The sequence below is a fragment of the Lolium rigidum genome, chromosome 6 (assembly GCF_022539505.1).
Source record: "Lolium rigidum isolate FL_2022 chromosome 6, APGP_CSIRO_Lrig_0.1, whole genome shotgun sequence".
Classification (NCBI taxonomy): Eukaryota; Viridiplantae; Streptophyta; class Magnoliopsida; order Poales; family Poaceae; genus Lolium; species Lolium rigidum.
The window spans coordinates 351114662-351135866 of NC_061513.1; the positions used below are offsets into that span (position 1 = coordinate 351114662).

Genomic DNA, 21205 nt, shown 5'->3' on the forward strand with positions numbered 1-21205 from the left:
ATAGGGACGAGTGTTGTCAGTGCGACCGCAACCATTCCTACCTAGTGCGTAGTGCCAAGCTATGTAATTTAAGATCCTAGATCACCAACCCTCAGAAACATTCAGGCTTGCACCTTGTTCCGTGCTACTAAGCACTGGACTCCATTATTCACCTATTGCTTCCCTGCCCATAGAAAGGCTCTCAACCACTTCTCATGTTCTTCCAACAACCACACGTGAGCATCAGCAACCAGGAGTTGCAGTTACTATAGAGTTCCCGGTTGTTTTCAACAACGTCTGGATCTCTGTCAGTTAGAAGTGTTTGCTTTGTCTATCAGAGAACAACACTGTACGAATCGCTTATGATCTCGCACGAGTTAGGGCATGTACAATGATAGAGAAGGGATGCCTTCCCTTACGTCGCCACATCAGCTAGAGAAGGCATTAGATATAAGTCATACAATACACTCTTACAGCCATCTCTAGCAATTAATATTAATAATTAAATTTTGGTAGAAAATTTATTGCTAAGAGAAAACATATGTCATATTTTCTAAGAAATGATCCCTCAACTAAGGGAAGACAATATTCTCTCTCTTCATTCTCTCACCTTCAACTAAGCAAAAAATCGAATGTGGCATCTCTAAGGGGAAAGCTGATATCACCCCATTGTACGTGCCCATAGTTAGCTATTCCTTTTTTTTTTTAGAAACACGATACAAACGCAGACGCTCACATACACGCGCATACACTCACCCCTATGAACGCACACACGCACACCCTACCCCTATGAGCACCTTCGGAAGACTGAGCTGGCGGATTGGATCTTGAAATTGATGAAATCACCACAGGCGCCTCGCTGTCGACGGGAACGTCGCCTCCCACTGAATGAATATTCCGCCTTTATGAGACACACAGATGTCAAACCTGGGATTTGAACTCTGGTGGGCTGGGGGTACAACCACCCTCCTAGCCACCCAACCTCAGGTTGGTTCTCATAGTTAGCTATTCCTAGTATTTAAGGTTCAGTTAGTAGCTAGCATCGACGAGCTGGTCGTGGGATGGCACAATCGCCTAGTGCGCGTTGTAGCTAGTTTTTCGGGCAAGTTAGTTAGCCCTATGCAATCTTCAGTTAAATAAGAAGAACAAGAAAAACTGCAGGTTGCACGCCAGCAGCGAAATTCTGTGTCTCTCTCTCGTTCTACCATTCCAGAAATTAGCAGCGAGTGTGAGAGGTTGGCAACTACACAAACTTGATCAGAGTGAGCCTCCCTTTCTTCTAAATTAAACCCCGTTGCCACACATGTACTAAGTCCACAACTTATCCAACATCAGCTGCCACTCGGACTTCGTCAGTGGTCGCAATGCAAGTTGCAAACCTAGATATCTGATAGGGGAAGACACCACTGTACAGCTCAGAATGCTTCTGACACGATTTCTTCCCTGCACTGAACCTCAAATCACTGTGGCTGTCATCTTGTCATAGTTGATCCTAAGTCCTGAGGCTTCGCCTAAAAAAATTCATAATATGCTTCACCGTGTGCAGCTTTGAATACCGCGGCTTAACAAATAACACTGCGTTGTGAGCGTAAACTGACAGGCGCTGGAGTGGTAAGATCCCAGGAAGAGGGCTGAACAAATGGTCATTGCAAGCAAGCTTGATCAGCGCCGTCAGAAAGTATCACTGAACCAAAACTTGCGAAGAATCTCCAAACGAAATGGCCAGGATAGGGAGTCAAAAGCATGAGAGGTGTCTGTTCCACCTGACGAACCAGCATAAAATTGTCGTGACGACTTGCACCCTTAATGAAGGCTGACTGATTCACACTAACCAGATTATCTAGCCTTGGCCTGACTCTATTTGCCAACTCCTTACGGAATAATTTGCCAAAGCTGTGAACGAGACTTACCGGCATGTAGTCCCCAATCTCAGGCATCTGGTTTCCTGGGAATCAAGGTAATGATAGCCTTGTTTAAATTTCCAAACCCTCTTCCATCTCCCACATGCAACTTGAGCATCGCTGCCATGACATCCTGTTCAATCACAGGCAAATCTTTCTGGTAAAACGCTCCGATGAAGCCTATGGGCTAGGTGCACGATCTGGGGGATGCTCCTTGATGACGTTCCATGTTTCATCTCCAGGAAAGACTGCATCGACATCCTGCAGCTCAAGATGGGGCAGCACCAATCTGTCCAGCTCAACAGTGTTTTCACAATGCAAAAATAGATCGCAGAAGCTCATTAGTAGCATTCTTCTTTTCTACTCTGATTTGTGACCAGTTCACCTCCAACCTTAAGCGCACCAATGAATCTTTTTGTCCTTCTTCGCTCCTGTTCCCAGGCCTGCAAGAATACAGCTTAGGTCTATGTGCAACGTTTAACGATAAATAGCCTTGTACTGTTGCTTTGGAGCTGCGGTATGCCATTAGCCTCTTCGCTCCTGATTGCGGCTCGCTTCTGATGCCAATCCTTTGATAGAGTCCTGGTGGTTCATGATCACCCTGTGCTCTTTCATGCCCTTGTGGTTTTTGATTCTTGAAGCTCATAGTCACAGTTACAGGTGGCTGGTGTTCGCGCTTATGCACTCGCCGGCTTCTCCTTGTGTGCTTCTTGGATCGGGTCTTCCTATGCTCCGCTGCCGGCTCCTCCGCGTGTGTTCTCGCAGCCTCGCCTCGCCTCGCGGCATGCTCGGTGAATCAGCATACTAAGGAGATGTCTTCTGTTTTTACATCAGTAGCCGTGAACCAAGGAGCAGACTAGTAACAAAAAGGGACAGCGCGCGGTGTCATGACTCTACACACTCTTTTTTTTTGAGATGGGACTCTACACACACCTAGCTCTAACTTCTTGCGACCTTGCCACAACATTCTTGTTGTAAAAAGGCCACAAGTCTTCCTACTCACCAGAGGCAGCGAGGCGAACACCGTTACCCATGGCTTCTCTCAGCACGCACAAAAGTCCGGTTCCTCGAGTAATTCTTTAGTTGGCCTCAGTGCACCCACGAATCCACGATCAGTTGAGGCAAACAAACGGTAGAGCCCAAAGGAGGAATCCTAATTGCGGTGAAAAACGTAGACTATCCAATGCCATGATTGTGTAGTATGTTTGCACCGCAAAGACAGCGATGCCAAGTATGGAGGGGTAAATGTTTCTATTGGTTGTGTCTGACAAAAATGAATGTCTTGCATATCGACTGCATACAAGATCAGTTAGGTCGGCACAGAAACACTGCAAAGAAAGGAAGCCTTCATTGCACTGAATGTTTCATGGGCGCTGCTCTCCCAGCAACAAGTGATACCTGGGACCGAATCGCTCAGGCGATGGGGAGAATTTAGGTACAGTACCTCAGAGAATAGGTAATCAGTACACTACCGACAGAGTACCAAGCAAAAAGTCCTAATCTAATCCTAGTCCAGGGGTTGCAAGGCTAGAAAAAGAACAGAAAAGAGAATTCCTGAATTGAAAAGAGATAAAATATGATGCTTCTAATCAGTACAATAACGACTGAGTACCAAGCAAAAAAAAGCCAATATACAGCTAATCTAATCCTAGTCAAATGGTTGCAAGGCTATAAAAAGAACAGGAAAGAGAATTCCTGAATTGAAAAGAGATAAAATACGATGCTTCTGGGCAACGTGTGGAAATATAACTAGTATGTTAAAAGACACTAGTGAATCAGATAAACACAAGCAAGTTCTGTTGTGAATCGCTCCCTTGAACACAAATAAACATACAAAATAGCAGCAATGATCTGTGCGTGCATAACTGTACCGTGCAACCAAAGAAAACAGAAAACATGAGGAATGGACCGCATTAGAACGCCAAATTGAAAACCAACTTGAAAAAAGAAAAGTAGACCTACTATTTAAGTTGTTGGCTCCTAGTTTCTTGGCATTAAAATAAACATACAAAATAGAAAGCAACAATCTGTGCATGGATCACCTCTTACAGTTCAGTCAAAGAAAATGGCAATCCAAAAGAGAAATTGCCAACCAACATGAAAAACAAAGCCTGAGCGAACAATTGTGTAAGAGAGCAAACCAGAGACAAGGGTAACAGTAACAAAACTGGGAAATAAACACTGAAAGCCTGAACAATAACTTGGCAATGGAAGTGCCAGTATCATGCAGCAGGAACTGGGGAAGAAGGATTCAAGTACTAGGATGAGTAAATGAACGCTACTAACTAGCATATCGCCAGTATTTAACCATACCAATGCTCAAATATAGCTACAACCTACTAAAAAGGTAAGTTCCTTAAAGTGCAAAACGAGATATCAAAAGCTCGTATTCACAGATCAATGACCCTAAGAACACGCATCCAGTATAACATATCAAATGATTCAATGCCCATTAATTATGATGGAAAGAGATGGAACTTCCCTTTTTTGAGTACTTAGTGTCAAACAATCAATTACCTAGTGATTATGAACAAAAAGAACATATAAAACCAGTACATGTGCAGGGCAATTTAGTTCCTAGAATTCAGTCATCAAAAACTCAGTGGTTAAGTACCCAAAGATACTATGTACATCAATCTGATGTTCAATTAAAACTGCCACATGAATTGTTTGCATGGATTTTTTTTAAAAAAATGCTAGGCGGCTAAAACCACAGGAAAAACGAGTTGTGTAGATTATATCAGATTAAGAGCAGAGGCACAGGCACGGACACATGAATAGCATAAGCACAGCAAATCAATTAACTCGCTCTAGTAAGCACATGAAATCAATTTTAACTCAGCTGCAGCTGCAGTCATGCACTCTGACTGTCCAAGATAAATGGATTTCAATTCACTATCATGAGAGCAATTTAAATAAGAACCCCATTTAAAAACCTAAAGGTGTCTAAAGGCCATTGTTTATTTCTGCTATAACATTTCAATTTTGACTGAGAACAATGGCCCTCAATAGTACGCTGGTTGCCATTATTCGTAGATTGCAATTTCTGCAATTAATGATAGTACGCTGATTGCAATCTACGAATAATGGCAAAATTGCAATCTACGAATAATGGCAAAATTGCAATCTACGAATAATGGCAAAATTGCAATCTACGAATAATGGCAACCAGCGTACTATCATTAATTGCAATCTACGAATAATGGCCATTGTTCTCAGTCAAACTGGTCCAGCGTACTATCATGAAGTCACAAACTGAGAAGAACGCTAGGTCGGATGATGAAACTTTATTTCAGCATTAATCAACAACACCAGTTTGACTGAGCTTTTACCACTCAATGGCAACCAGTACAAAGTAGAAACTCAGTGACAATGCTCATTTCATATCGCGAATATGACCAGAACATAAACGGAAAAGCACATTTGTTGCCTAATGAAACCATACTGATTCGCCATGGAGAAAATCTTAGAAGTTGTATAGGTGCTTAAGTGGTATAGGCACTTGAGCAGTACAGATGAAGTAAACTAATTACTGTCTAGTGTAAACTGACAACATTACCAGCAAAGGCTACAGATGTTCGCCACAGTCACTACGAGCTTACATGTAAGTGAACTTATTACACTGCATCTGTATCACCCAAGCTTTTCCAAGTATTCCTGGGAGGAAACAAGAAGAGAAACAAAGATATTGTCAGGGATCAGGACATGCATACTGCATACACAACAAAATACAATGTAGGACGGAATAGCTCACTCTATCTTCAAGCTTGCTGTGTCCAGGAGGTTTATGGCAGAATCCCCCCAGACCTCTTGAGCTTCTGAATGAATCCCAGGCCCTTGGCGACCTTAGCCTTATCGGGGGTCTTTTCCTCTGATTCAGCTAATGCCTTCATCTTCCCCTGAAGTGCCTTCTCATCGTCAGCTAGGAGCTCGGCCAGCTGAGTAAACACATGTTGTTAGAGAATACAGTTACAAAGTTGACAGAACAGGGATGTGAATACTGTGCATACCTCGTCAACAGGATCGACAACTGGAGGTTCTTCAGCAGGAGCAGGATCTGGAATGGCAGCTGGGGCGAGCACTGGGGGCTCCCACGGACTATCCTCAACCCTACCCTTGAACTCATAAGTGGGCTTCTGCAAATGTGTGGAATCATGGTAAATATGTGGGCAGGTTGAATCAGGTTAAAAACAACTAGAGCATGGATGAGGATTTTACCCTGCCTTCCCTGCGCTCAGGTGGAACCGTTGGCAGAACAACTCGTGGGGCTCCTTCGAGGGGGATCCAACGAGTGCGCTGGAAACATGACAACATGGAGTTTAGCCAAGGTAAAAACAAGGGAATAAGCTGTTATCAATGAACACCAAAGGGAAATCAGGCTAACTAAACAAGAGTGCAGTATGGGTAAACCATAAGAATGGAAGTTATCGTCCAAAACATTGCCGTTACAATGGTATTTCCCAGCGAATTCAGCACTAAAACTAAAAGCAAGAGCAGGGTACAGTACTGCTAAATTACAAAGCAAGTGCCATATAACGCAACTGGATAAACATATTTCTTTCGCATCTAGCAACCGGTACTGAAACGTTCAACCAGAAAATCGGTACTGAAACGGAAATCCATGGTTCTACGACGCGAATGTAGCTCTGGATTCCTCAAATCGAAAACAAAAGAGTCCTAATCGTGTGGTACCAGAGAATCGAACAGAAACAGCATATGAGACGTCCAACGCGTACTAATCTCGTAGGCTACACTACACGTGCGATCGCAGCCACTATATCCCAACGGCACATCCAATCCGTGTGGCTTAGCGTTTGTTCGTACCAAAACCAAGCGAAAACCCACGGCGAATCGAGACTAGGGCCATCCTGCTTGCACAAAATGGCAAAATAAGGGGACCAAATCGTTGAACTAAGCAGTGTGTTGATACAAACTACAGCGAAAGGACCCAACGATTGAGACTAGGTCGCTCCTAACCGCAAATCCGGGCGAAATTAAACAACGCGGTGGTTAAAATCGACGAACGAGTGCGAAAATCATCTCGAGTGAAGCGTCCACGAGCCAAAAAAACAAACGGGGGAGCGATCAAATCATCACCAACGTTGCAGCACGCGCACGAAAAGCGAAATCGAAGGGGTTGGGGTGGGAGAAGGCAAGGAAATCGTACCACCATCGTCCGCGGACGAGAGGGAAGCGAGGGCAGAGGGAGGTCGGTCCGGTTGCTGGGGCGCTCGGCGGAGAGGTTTTGGAGGAAGCGCAGGGGCAGGGAATGGTTTCGGAGAATGCCAGTGCTAGGGAGAGGTTTATATAGAGCCCAACCCAGTTCATCGCGCTGATGAAGGAACTCCAAAAAAACTCGTGCGATGAACTAAGCGGTGCGGAAGAGCATTGCAAGGCAGAACAGCTTTGGGAGGTTCGAAATTTCCCTCTCCCCTCGGAGAATGGCGAATTTTGGAACGAAGGAGTCAAAAAAAATGCAGGAAATGCAACGTCGAATTGTTTAGGCCCACCACTGAATTTCAAACGGGGCCGAGATGGGCCAAGCAAAAATCCAATGGGCCTCATTAGGCCGGTAGGGACGAAAAGTCTCACCTGGATGCGCCGCCGCGCTGGGAAGGCCGGTCTTCAGATCTGCCTTGAAGAGCGCCGCCTGCGGCGCGACGGTCACGCCGGACCTCGCCAGGAAACCTTGGGCGCGGCCAACCTCGCCGCCGGCGAGGTGCGCGCCGCCGCCGGTCCTCCAGACCTGCTGCGAGCAGCGCGGCACCGCACCGCTAGCTGGGCCTCGCTGGGATGCTCGCCGGTCACCCTAGCGTCAGGCCAGCCTCGGCGCCGGAGAGGTGCACGCCGTCGCCGAGGCGCGCGGTGAGCACGGCTCTTCCTCGCCGCCATCCTCTCGCTGCCAGAAGGCCGCCAGGCACGCCACCGGCAGTTTTCGGCCGCGCCGGCGCCGGCCATATCAAGGCTCGCCTTCGGGGTGAATCTTGCGATGTCTCGCTTTGGGGGAGAAAGGAAAAGGCAACGTCTTTGGGGATTTTGGAGGAGACGACGTGAAAGAGCCGGTTTTGTACTAGTCGGTGCTCGTGTTCGGTATCCCACGACCGTGAGTAAATTACATATAGGTACCACTTTTGGGGCAACGGTTGCGAGTAGGTACCAACTCTGGTAATTTTATCAAGTAAGTGCAACTTCTGGGGCAGCTTGTAACAAATAGAGCAATTCTGGAGTTGACAGTGAATTAAGCACGCGGACCCACTTGTCAGCTAACGGCTGTCTTTGGCCATGCACGAATCCGGATCAGCTTTGGCCATGCACGAATCTAAAAAAAACTCTAGCCATGCACGTGCACCTGCATGCATGCTTGGGCGTCACCCACAGCTCGTTGGACACCCCGGCAACCGCGTTGACGAGCGCAATGCTTCGTCCTTCGACGGTGCAGCGTCACCCGCAGCTCATGGTCACGCTGCCGGAGCGTCGCCCTTCCGCCGCTGCGCCTGATCCACGTGCATGAACGGCGACCCTGCCGTCCACGCGAAGAGCGCGCGCACCACCGAGCCCACCCTGCGCACGGCGGCGCGGCTGGCCACGATGACCAGGAGCACCGCCAGCGGAGGGAGCACGGTGTTAGAAATAAACCACGCCATGCCCAGCGTGTGCGTACGCGCGCATGTGTGCTCTGCTCGTTGAAGTCTGAGTGCGAGTTTCAGTTTGAGCTGAAGGAAATATAGCTGTATGGGCAGCAAGGGGGCGTTCGTCGCCAGAAAATTATACTGTCTCCCTGATTCTTCTTCCACCTCCATCCGTGAGAGCGAGAGCTAGCTAGTGCCCGCAACTACACACCGCAACGAACAGGAGCGTGCACACGCTCGCCATGGCCGATCTCTTCTTTTTCTTGGCTTGCTTGGTCTTGCTCGCGTCATGGTCGCCTCGCTGCGAGCTTGTGATCTGCTGGTGTGTGTGCGCGCGCAGGTCGGACGCGACGCCACGCTCGCCCGCCGCCGGCGCCGGTGGAGGCACCCTACCACGTTTACCTGCCGCCACCTACTATGGCATCATGGCCCAGCTCATCGGTCCATCGCTCGCTACCGTGTCGCCATCGCCACCGAAGCTGGCGACAGGCGTTGCCGCCAAAGCCCACGGTGGCATGTTGTCGCTTTGGGGCCCTGCCGCCACGTACAGCCTCCGCCACCTCGCCGTGCTGCCGGCCAAGATGCTCGCCGCGCCGAGCGCGGCCTCCCCACCTCGGCTCGCAGGCCAAGATGCGGCCGCAGCCGGTGCGAGCGGCGCGCGTGGGCGATGTACGGGCGCGTGCGCTGGTGCGGCACGGGCGGCGGCGTGGGCGCTGGAGCAGGGCGGGCTGCGACCCTGGTGCGACGTGGACGGCGGTGCGGGTGCTGCTGCAGCGTTGGGCAGGCACAGGCACGGCGGCGCGCACTGGACGGGCGCTGGTGCGGCGCAGGCGGTAGCGAGCGTGGGCGCTGGACAGTCGCGTGCTGTTGCAGCACAGGCGGTGGCGCGCGGGGGCGCTGGTACGGCGGCGCGCATGGACGCTCAACGTGCACAAGCTCCGCGTCCAGAAAAAATACTACCGGCCTCATGCACAAGCTCCAAACGGAAGTGGCAAGCGCGCATGTATGGCTGGCAGACGGACGTTAACTGACAAGTGGGTCCGCATGCTTAATTCACTATCAACTACAGAATTGCTCTATTTGTTACAAGCTGCCCCAGAAGTTGCACTTATTTGATAAAATTACCAGAGTTGGTACCTACTCGCAACCGTTGCCCCAAAAGTGGTATGTATATGTAATTTACTCCCGTCCAAACCTAGCCAGACTGCCCGGATTTTATTTCCCCCTTCTGTTCGATGTTTGACTAGTACGAGTATTTTTCTGTCTTTTCTTATTTTCTCATACTACTAAAAATAAATTGCTAAAAAATGCTTGGATGCTCCCTATCTAACCGAGCACCCGCTTCTGAGCCGTTGGATCCGACCTAGATGGACACACCACTTTCCACATCGTGCTCTTTGATCTTGGCACATTTCCACCTGGGCTCAGACCAAGTCCCACATGGCTTCGTGCCGTGTAGCGTGGCATTTGAATTGCACGCATCCTTCTCCCCGGACTACCCAGACGAGGCGTTCCACATTTCCCCCCTCTCTCGCTTCCTTAATCCCATTTCTCGGTCTAGGGTTTTTGTGGCGGAGGTCGCGTGCGGAGAAGACGTGATGCTCGTCACCGGAGGGTGAGAGCGCGCAGAAGAAGGCTCGCTCGTTGGCCTCGCAAAAGAAGGCGCGCAGAAGAGCTCTGCTTAAAGGAGCGACTCTACCGATCGGGGCTGACGAGGTTGATTTCCGTTCATTAGGTTATCAACAGCAAATGCACTTTAAACTTCATACTAGTATGGTTGCAAAGGAGCGCGGGATGTCATGCTTTTCATTTATCTACTATAATTTACGGGACTCATGCGGGACACCGCTTGCCACCCCACCTAGTAGAAATTTGAACTAGTTTCATATGTTTAGTACCTTAGTATACTTGTTTAGAAATTTCAATGGACTGTTAATTTGGATAGCTTTCTTTTTAAGTTAAACGTGAGTTGTAAAAATATTCCCAAATTTTCTGGGTTTGCCTTCTTTTTAAGGTGCCCACTCATGTTAAGTCACCCTCATACTCTATAGATAGGTTTTGTGGTTTTCTGAACTTGGCTTTGGAACATGGTTAATTCTTCTTCTTTTTGAACCTAGGTATGTTGGTTTGTGAACATGGTCTAAATTTGTTTCCTGGATCTAAGCTTTTTGGCTTTTCAGATCATGGTTAAGTCTTGTTTCCTGTATAAAACTAAAGTTGGATTCTGAACATGTTCAATTTGTTTTACTGAATCAAAGTTTTTTTTGGCTTAGCTGAACTTAGTTAAGTTTTGTGTTCCTACACGAAAGTAAAGTTGGATTCTCAGCTTGGTTAATTTGTTTACCGAAACTACTTTTTTTTTTGGCTTAACTGAACTTGGTTAAGTTTTGTTTGATGCATAAAAGTAGAGTTGGATTCTCAGCATGATTAATGTGTTTACCGAAACTACTTTTTTTGGCTGAACTGAACTTGGTTAAGTTTTATTTGATGCATAGAAGTGGAGTTTGATTCTGAGCATGATTAATATGTTTACCGAAACAACTTTTTTTTGGCTTAGCTGAACTAGGTTAAGTTGTGTTTCGTGCGTAAAAGTAGAGTTGGATTCTCAACATGATTAATTTGTTTACCGAAACTACTTTCTTTTTACTTATTTGAACTAGGTTAAGTTTGTTTTTAGTAAAGTTGCCTACAACTTTGGAAAATCATTTTGTATTTACACGCACGCATTTGAGTGCTTCCGTCACCGTCCATTTATTTCTCGAAATTCGTGCACAACATGGTAGATGAAAATATTATTTTCTCTTTACTTTTTTTATTCGAATCTCAAAGCACAATGAACGGTGATAGAAATATCCATACCCTTGTGTGCAAATACAAAATCCACTCTCATATAACTTCATATTAAGTTGCATATTGACGATTGCATAGTTGATTTACAGGTTAACATTTTTGTTGTTCTCTATTACCTTGTTAGTTAAGCTATGGTACCAGGGTTTTTTATGTTCAATAATGCATTTGATCCTTGTATGGACGGATATTACTCTAAGGTGTAAAGTCTGATTTTAAACCTAAAATTCGATCTGAATTAAACCTCCAATCTCTGAAATTGGCACCCTAGATTTATCAGTCCGAGTTAACCTAAAGCACTGGACCTCTTGGGACTAGTTTGGCGCACTAAAAATAAGATACCATTCCGATCTATGATAATTGTCGATTTTTAATTTACACTTGAACAAAATTGGAAATAAAATCTCGATACATAAACAAAGAGCTCACATGTCATGTTCATCTCAAGGTCTAGCTCAATCATAGAGCTGTCGTCGACCCGTAGCTTAGAAAGACTGCGAATGAGAAACGTTCGAAGAAAGACTTTACAAGAAATATCGTCTTCTGACCCCTTTTTTACTGATTTTAGTTTGCAAATTTTAGCGACTGAGACAATATAACTCTCATGACGCATTAACGCATATCTAAATTTCATGTTGTCTAATGTAGCATACGAATCTTCAGCGGGCCGACCCAAACGATCCGCGCGAACAGTCGAACAGCTCGCGCACGTTTCAGCGGGGCGATGGAAACGGATCGATCCGTCCGCCGCGACCCATTCGTGCCCTAAATTTGGGAAGCTGATGCGTCAGCCCGGGAGCTGCGCGAACAGCGCGTGTCCGGCAGCGCGTGCTGCGAGCCCGCCTGGAAGCGACCCGATGGCGTAAGGCCGACCGGTGGCAGCGTTTGCCATCAAGGCTGCCGCCGAAGACTATGCCCGCCTTCGGACTCCTGCGTTGGCATTGAAGCCGATGGGGTGGAAGCTGAGCGTGTGCGCTTGACATTGATGGCCAACGGTACTAGAACCACAGTTGGGCCCGCATCTTCCCGCCACTCCAACCGCCGCCACCATTGCCACTTCTGCATGATCTCGCTCAACATGAAGTTGTCAAAGTGAATGGAGAAATCTGCCAACGACCACGAGGTTGGATACTGATCCGGCCAGCGGCCTCTCCATGATTCTCCACCTCGGCACAACCATACCCGGCCCGCCTCATCCCTTCGCCCCAGCAGCCGCACCTTTTTCCCGGTTCACATGCGTCGGCGCCTGATGACGCGTAAGCACACGCCCGTTAGGAACCCCAAGTGGAAGGTGTGATGCGTACAGCAGCAAGTTTCCCTCAGTAAGAAACCAAGGTTTATCGAACAAGTAGGAGCCAAGAAGCACGTTGAAGGTTAATGGCGACGGAGTGTAGTGCGGCGCAACACCAAGGATTCTGGTGCCAACGTGCAACCTGCACAACACAATCAAAATACTTTGCTCCAACGTAACAGTGAGGTTGTCAATCTCACCGGCTTGCTGTAAACAAAGGATTAGACGTATAGTGTGAATGATGATGATTGTTTGCAAAGAACAGTAAAAAACGAATGCAGCAGTTTGTATTTTAGATGTAAAGAATAGGACTGGGGTCCACAGATCACTAGTGGTGTCTCTCCCATAAGATAAACAGATGTTGGGTGAACAAATTACAGTTGGACAACTGACAAATAAAGAAGGCATAATAATGCACATACATATATCATGATGAGTACTATGAGATTTAATCAGAGCATTACGACAAAGTACATAGACCGCTATCCAGCATGCATCTATGCCTAAAAAGTCCACCTTCAGGTTATCATCCGAACCCCTCCAGTATTAAGTTGTAAACAACATACAATTGCATTAAGTATGGTGCGTAATGTAATCAACACAAATATCCTTAGACAAAGCATCGATGTTTTATCCCTAGTAGCAACAGCACATCCACAACCTTAGAACTTTCTGTCACTGTCCCAGATTTAATGGAGGCATGAACCCACTATCGAGCATAAATACTCCCTCTTGGAGTCACAAGTATCAACTTGGCCAGAGCCTCTACTAGCAACGGAGAGCATGCAAGAACATAAATAACATATATGATAGATTGATAATCAACTTGACATAGTATTCAATATTCATCGGATCCCAACAAACACAACATGTAGGATTACAAATAGATGTTCTTGATCATGATAGGCAGCTCACAAGATCTAACACGATAGCACAATGAGGAGAAGACAACCATCTAGCTACTGCTATGGACCCATAGTCCAGGGATGGACTACTCACACATCGATCCGGAGGCGATCATGGCGATGAAGAGACCTCCGGGAGATGATTCCCCTCTCCGGCAGGGTGCCGGAGGCGATCTCCTGAATCCCTCAAGATGGGATTGGCGGCGGCGGCGTCTCTGGAAGGTTTTCCGTATCGTGGCTCTCGGTACTGAGGTTTTCGCGACGAAGGCTTTAAGTAGGCGAAAGGGCAGGTCAGGGGGCCACACGAGGGACCCACACAATAGGCCGGCGCGGCCAAGGCCCAGGCCGCACCGCCCTAGTGTGTGGCCACCTCGTGGCCCCACTTCGTATCCTCTTCGGTCTTCTAGAAGCTTCGTGGAAAAATAGGACCCTGGGCGTTGATTTCGTCCAATTTCGAGAATATTTCCTTACTAGGATTTCTGAAACCAAAAACAGCAGAAAACAACAACTGGCTCTTCGGCATCTCGTCAATAGGTTAGTGCCGGAAAATGCATAATTATGACATATAATGTGTATAAAACATGTGAGTATCATCAATAAAGCAGCATGGAACATAAGAAATTATAGATACGTTTGGGACGTATCAGCGCCTACGGCGCAACCTCCTCCTCTACAACAGACGATACGTGCTGATGCAGGAGGCGCGTCATCTGTGGGCGCAGGGCGACTCCTGCCGCCACCGCGACGTCTCCCTCCCGCTTGGGAGCACGAGGCACGTCGGGTTATTCGCGACCGTCGGGATTTCATTCCGGGCAACGATGCGCGAAAATGAGGACAATGAGATGGAGGACGTGCCTCTTCCAGCCGATGTGAAGCTGGAACCGGTTGTCCCTGTCATCTAAAGCTTGAATTAGTTTAGATTTTAGTTTTAAACTATGCAAATTATGTTTGAATCTATGAAATTCTACTCTCCCTCCGATCCTAAAAAAGTGTCTGATGGCTAGTATAATTCACATTTTACAATTAAACCCTTCTAAAATCTGAAAAAAACAATTCCTCGCTCAGCTCGCTCGCGTCCGGGTCTGCTCCCTCGCCCGCCTCCGCGTCTGCGTGCCCGCCCGCGTGTGCGCGCGCTTGCCCGCCTCCATGTCTGCGCGCTCGCCAGCCTCCGCGCTCTGGCTGGCCGGATCGAGCTAGCTCGCTCTTCCACTCCAGCGCTGATCGATCTGGCCGGATCGAACTGATGTCTCCCATGTTCTTGCCGGTCTTGTTGGGAGTAGCGTGGTGTGGATGTTGGGCAGGACGCCGCCTGTGATGGTGACCGCGTCGAGCAGCTAGCTGAGCTCCTTGTCGTTGCGGACCGCTAGCTGGATGTGGCGCGGCGCGATTCGTTTCTTCTTATTGTCATGCGTCGCGTGGCCGGCGAGCTCCAGGACCTGCAGAGGGGAAATCCAAATCGCAGGGAGATGACCGCGAGAGGGTGCACGGGGAGAACGAAACGAGGGGCGAGGTACGGCGAAGAGGTAGACGGTGGCGCCGACGCGTTGAGCGTACTTGCCGATCCTGAGGTACCTGGCGATGTAGCCGACGGGAACTGGATGCGGCCGCGTGGCCATCGGATTCGGCGTGTACGACCTCGCAGCAACCGGATCAGGCCTCGCCGGCGCCAGATCCGACGTTCGTTGCCGGCAGGACCAAAAGGTCAGCCGTTTTGCGGAGGGGAGCTCGGCGAGCGGATGCAATGTCGACGGAGCAGAGAGAGAGTGAGGAGAGCAGAGCGGCGTGAGCCATGAGGTTCCGGGTGGGGTGTGACCAGACGATCGCTTGGAGTGCGGGTTGACGAAAACCTAAATGTGAGGGCCATTTTACAAAAGGGACCGTCCGACTCTTTTTTCAGACCGGAGGGAGTATTAAATTTTCACGTTTTTTTAAATTCTACTCGGTCTCATGTGTGGGCCAGCTAGCCAGCGGGCCGAATGGGTCGCCCAATGCGAGTGGTGTTCGGGCCAGCTGCAAGACGCACCGTGTCCGGCGATCCAACCCAAACAAACAGAAACGGAATGTTTGGGTGTTTGATTTGGATCGGATGCACCCTAATCGTTGCACGCCATTAACCCTTCGTCCTTGTAGTTCATGCAGCACGCAAAGGAATACCTTAAATTAAATCGGTGACCGCCTGGAGATTGGCGAATTTTTTTTAAATAATACTCCCTCCGTTCTTTTTTAATTGACTCAAATTTAGTACAAATTTGTACTAAATCCGAGTCAATTAAAAAGGAACGGAGGAAGTACGTTTTAATTATTTAACTGCAGGACTATCACACGTTTTCAAAAAATTCCAAAAGTGTGACTCTGTCGGCATGCAGCACACCGATCGGACAGAAGCAGGCCGATCGGACGGCAGCAGGCCGATTGCAGGCCGACCGGGGAACGAAGACCCCGTCGGACAGCTGCAGTCCGATCGGACGGGAGCAACCAAACTGTTGCATGCATGCGTCGCGTCGCTCGACCTGGGCACGCGAAGGCGCCCTCGCCCGGCCGCGCGCAGACGCTCCCCCAGCCACCCTTTTCTTCTTTCTTCTTTCTTCTTTTTTCTTTCTTCTTCCTCCTCTCTCCTCTCTTCTTCCCTTCTCTCTTTCCTGCCCGTTTTCTTCCCTGGCTGCACAAGAACAGCTCGAAAACTTCACCATATTTCGCAGATCCCTAGTGATTTAGGGCATCTCCAGCGGCGCGACGCAAACGGACGCTAAGCAAACTTTTTCGTCCGCCGTGACCGGAAATGCGTCTGGCACCACCTCCAGCGGGGCGACGCAAAGTGACCGGGCCGTCCGCGGAGACGCAAACCTGGCCCAAATATGCGCCAGGTTTGCGTCGCGGCGGACGCTCGGCGGACGCGCAAAGTGTCCGCTCGCTTCCTCACCAGGCCCGCCTGGCAGCGAGTCTGCATCGAGGGCATCGATTCAGGCGGTCAGCGCTTCCGCGTCTGCGCCGCAGCCTTCGCCATAGATTCAGGCGGTCAGCGCTTCCGCGTCTGCGCCGTAGCTTTCGCCATCAATGGCGCGGCTGCCTGTTCTGCGCGCGCACTAGCGGGCGGCGGCTGGGCTTCTGCGCCGCCTTCAATAGCATCGTATCCCGCGCGCGCCCGCCCATAAAAGCCCACCGGCCGCGCCGCTCCTTCGCCCACACCTCCACAACCACCACCACTGCCGCAGCGCCATGGGGAAGAAGAATGACTTCGAGGCCTCCGGCAGCGGCAGCAAGAAGATCCCGCTCCCCGTCTCGGTGGGGAGGCTCATGCACAGCAAATGGATGCCGTGCGACGACGCCCGGTCCGGCGTGCGGCCGCTCGGTGGCTGGCGGCTCAGCCGCCGCCGGGTGCCTATCCCTCCAGGCACTCGCGCGCGAGCCTGATCGGACCGCGGAGATCCGGCGCAGGAGGCGGTATCTGCCGGCGGACCTCCGCGACGATCCGGCGTACGTTATCGACTCCGAGCTTTGGCGTACGTACCTGTCCACGGAGACGGACAGGAGACGAAGGGCAGGCTTCATGGGCGACAGGGATTACCCCTTCGGCCCTGCACCGGCGGCTCGTCGTGAGCAGGCGCCGACGCGTCGTCAGCAGGCGCGGACGCGACGTCAGCAGACGCAGCACAACGACGTCGACGACGACGACGAAGCCTACGCTGTGTACGACGACGACGCCGACTACGTCGAGGCGCTCGCGTACCATAGCGAGGAGGCGAAGGTCGTCGCTGTCGTCTTCCACGAATGGCAGCAGGCCTTGGCGGAGGACCGGAACTTCGAGCACGACGCGCCTGTGCAGCCGCCGCTGCCCCGCTACGCCACCGGCGTCATGCCGCCGGGCCTGTCGGCGGATGAAGCACTTCGACATGCGCTCCTCGAGTCGGCGGCGCCTCCGCCACCGCCGATATAGCCGCAGTACTGGGCGCCTCCACCGCAGCCACAGCCGCAGTACTGGGCGCCTCCACTTAGTTTGACATCACTTATGTTTCGTGGCACACGATACACGCAGCACACTACATCCAATCCTTCATGGGAAGCTAGTGATCAGGATCCTGAGCACATGGAGTATTACAACACGCAGCAGAACTATGTCGGTATGCAGACTCCTCCACCAGAGCCCACACAGGAGACGCAGTACGACCTCGAGTCCGGGTCCCGGATCCCTGCTCGCATCACCGGGCCCCGGACAGGTTCGGTTGGACACCCCGTGCTACGCCGCCCGCACGAAACCCCAGACGCCGTCCATAGTCTCAGATATTCTGACATTTATGTATGAATCATCTATGTATCGTCAGACATTATGTACGAACTATGTATGAGTACCTTTAGCTACATCGCTGCTAACTCTAAGCGTACTTCAAACAAAACCATCCATGCAAATAATCGGATGGTAGCAAGCCGATCGGTTTGTAGGAGGCCAATTGGTCTGTAGTTGTCCCAGTTGTTCAGCTACTGACCAACGAGTCAGGTGATTTGATGTGCCACACCGGCCGACACCCAGTCGGTGTGCTCCTGTCCGATCGGCCTACGGCAGTCCGACCGAGTCACAGTTTTGTAATTTTTTGAAAACGTGTGATAGTCATGCAATTAAATAATTAAATCGTATTATTTTAAAAAAAATCGCCTGGAGATTGTGTGTTCATTATTTTATTTGCATCGGATTCCGAGTCCTGTTCGGTCGCTCGAACCAACCGTGGTGCAACTCGTCGGGGCAACGCAGCAAGCAAGCCCTCAGTTCTAGGCAGTGCAGAGAGCGGTCGAGTCGGTCGGGTCGGATCAGACCCGATGGGCTCACGTAGCTGGACAGGTCAATAGCTGGTCAGCTCGCGAGTAGGTTTGATGTGAGTAGGGCTAGGGCGTGGCAGCGCCGCGCGGACGGGACAGGTCATGGATGCCCAACTAACCAACTTGCAACGCCAGAGCCAGAGAGCACGGGTCCAACGGGTGGATGCATGCTGTTCACGGCCGTTTGACCTCTGTGCCGGGCTGCCGGCTATGGCACGGAAATGCAAAACCCCGCAAAACACATTGAATCTCATTTCTATGATTATATCGGAAATTTCAGGTTATTTTCAGCCAATAGCGAGAAATAAAACTTAGCTTAGCGGTTCGATGCAAAAAGGCGAGGGCGAACGGGACCGACTAAAGTGTCAAGTGGCATTTCATCTAAATCTTACTTGTAGTACATTTTGCTTTTTTCTAGTATAAATTTTGATACTAAAATTTAAACTAGAAAAGGCAAACTACATTATAAATGAAACCCTGGTCGGATTCCACCTTGACACCTTATTTACTAAAAAGATAGTGAAGGTTGACCTAAGAAATGAAGGTTGTATTACTCGTCGTTGCTGTCCCTAACATTGCCGCGGCTTCTTGCAGCCGTCCGCCCTGCTGGTGCCCGTCTTTGACATCTGCATGGCCGGATGGACTGACACTATCAGGGGCCCAGCACCGCAACGCTAGCCCCACACCTCACACTCCAGCTACGCCGGTGGCGCTCCAAGTCGTTACGTGGCCACATGACCCTCGATGGGAAGATGAATTCCGCCCTATCGAGCTCACAATGCTCCTGCTCCCTCTTCTCCTTAATCTTCCGCAGCTGCGTCGCCGCCTCCATGGCAGCATCTCATCGGGCTCTCTCCGCCAGCAACACCACCTCTATGTCGGTCACAAACGACGCAGTAGTGCCTGCTACGTCGGCATCACCCAGGTTGTTGCGCTTAGGTGGTCCGCCATTGGTGCTTGCTAGTATTTGCCTATCCATCGAGACGGTGCCATCCCTCTTATATAGCCACGACCAGGGTAGGAAATTGCAGGGCACGCGTGGGAATCGAGCTCCCTCTTATACGTGCCGACATTACCATCACGACATCCCACGACAGGGAGAGGAAAAAATGCGTCGGCCCGCTAGGTTTGCCTCTCGATCGAGGAGGACCATGGGCGGGCACAGACTTTTAACAATGGGTATTCAAAAATAAAAGAAAATGTACTACAAAACAGTGGCAAGTAGCATTCGATCTCATGACCATCAAGGGAGCATGTAACTGCTCTAACCAGCCAAGCCTCCACATCCTTGTGTCCAGAGAAGCACAGATTTCTACACAAAGTAAATTAGCGCTGATGGATATTTCACATAATTTGAAAATTTTGTCAAAATTTTGGGTATTCACCTGCATACCCATGAATACACATGTGCCAGCCCATGAGGAGGACGCAGTCGCATATCAGGCCCGGGTCAATCAAACGGACTAAAATAGAATGGGTGGCCTGCTAGAGATGCTGTGTTGATCCATGATACTAGTATTTTTTATTGATAACCGGATATTTTCTTTTTATGAATGATGCAATAAAAGGATCTAATTTTGAAAAAAGAAATGCGCTGATGAAACAAAAATAATTTAAATCTATTTTTAAATCCACACATTAGTAACTAGCCAGCGTGCAAGTTGAAACTCAGCAGCTAGCTATGTAGCAGGGTAGGGCTCGCATCTTTTCTCGCATGCGGAGAGGTGAGCCTCAGAGCGGGAACAGAGGGCTTTGGTTGAGTGGGCGGGAAAAACGTTTACACGCTTGTCATGGGACCCAATATGCAAAAAAGAAAAGGTTTCCAATGACACACTGTGCATACTTAATGGTGAACTGATAATGTACATACCTTTTTCGTTTTAAATTATTTGACTCAGCTTTATTAACAAATACATGCAAAGTTACGGCAGTTAATTTAGAACGGAGGAATTTACGAATTAATTCGTACTCCTCTGCAAATGGAAGGAGAGAAAAGAAACATGTTTTCCTGGCACTACGATGGTCGTCTCTCCACTGAAAGAAAGGAAGCCAACGGCTAAACATACGTGGTACAGTCAGCGACGTCACGCGTCAACGTACTTGCGGAGGTCCTTTCTCCCCAGCCAACAAGTGGTCATAGAACGTGGGTCCCGCGTCTGGTTGCCGCGGCGCGACCATGCCCTACGCCATGGTAGTAGCTGGTACTGCTCCTCCTCGTGACGCCGGCCATCCCGCCGGACGCCGAGCAGTCACCTCCCGCTGCCTTGAACAGAGAGCTCTCGCCGGCCGCTGGAACAACGGGACATGGCATGGAATAGAATCCAATGTGACCTACTGTAGTAAAATTGTGAACAGCAAAGTCTCCACGGCTTGATTCTACATTGAACTTCATGAAATTTGCGAATCGTTCCACATAGTGCGATACTCCGAGGGCATCATGTGAATCCTTGCTCGTTGAACGTTTTAAGGGCATCTCCAACGGGGCGACCCATCCCGCGCCCGCGCGTCCGGATGGGTCGATCCGGACAAAAACCCGGCCCAACGCGGGGACGCACCGCAAAAGCGGACGGCCGCGGCGTCCGGAACGACGCAAACCCGGCCCAAATCTCGGGCCGGGTTTGCGTGGCCGCGGATGGCACGCGGCGTCCTCGCGTGTCCGCCCCGTCCGCGTGGCCGGCCCACCTGTCTGCGTGCCCTGGTCCTATTAAATGTGGATCGGGGAAGTGGACCTGTCCCTATCCGAGTCCCCACTTTCCACTCCGGCCGCACGCGCGAGCTCGAAGCTTCCGCGCCGCCATGGCCCCGAAGCGCGAGTTCGAGCCTTCCGCCAACGACCACGAGGCC

General features: G+C 49.9%; 1 protein-coding gene across 1 annotated transcript; it reads right to left on the minus strand.

Annotated features, from left to right (window-relative positions):
* Positions 1–5148: 5148 nt before the first annotated feature.
* Positions 5149–8524, minus strand: LOC124664956. Its single transcript, XM_047202366.1, has 6 exons — positions 8359–8524; positions 7473–7626; positions 6099–6176; positions 5891–6016; positions 5635–5818; positions 5149–5537 (listed from the first exon to the last, which is right to left on the minus strand). Exons 1-5 carry the CDS (start codon positions 8522–8524, stop codon positions 5803–5805), a joined length of 540 nt encoding a protein of 179 aa, XP_047058322.1. The 3' UTR covers positions 5149–5537; positions 5635–5802.
* Positions 8525–21205: the final 12681 nt, after the last annotated feature.

Excerpts from the sequence above, each read along its gene's own strand:
- LOC124664956 (XM_047202366.1), bottom strand. The coding sequence starts at position 8,524 with ATGGCGTGGTTTATTTCTAACACCGTGCTCCCTCCGCTGGCGGTGCTC. Across the intron at positions 7,627-8,358 it reads TCAGGCGCAGCGGCGGAAGG|GTCTGGAGGACCGGCGGCGG; the intron begins GCGACGCTCCGG and ends TGCTCGCAGCAG. Across the intron at positions 6,177-7,472 it reads CAGCGCGGCGGCGCATCCAG|CGCACTCGTTGGATCCCCCT; the intron begins GTGAGACTTTTC and ends TCATGTTTCCAG.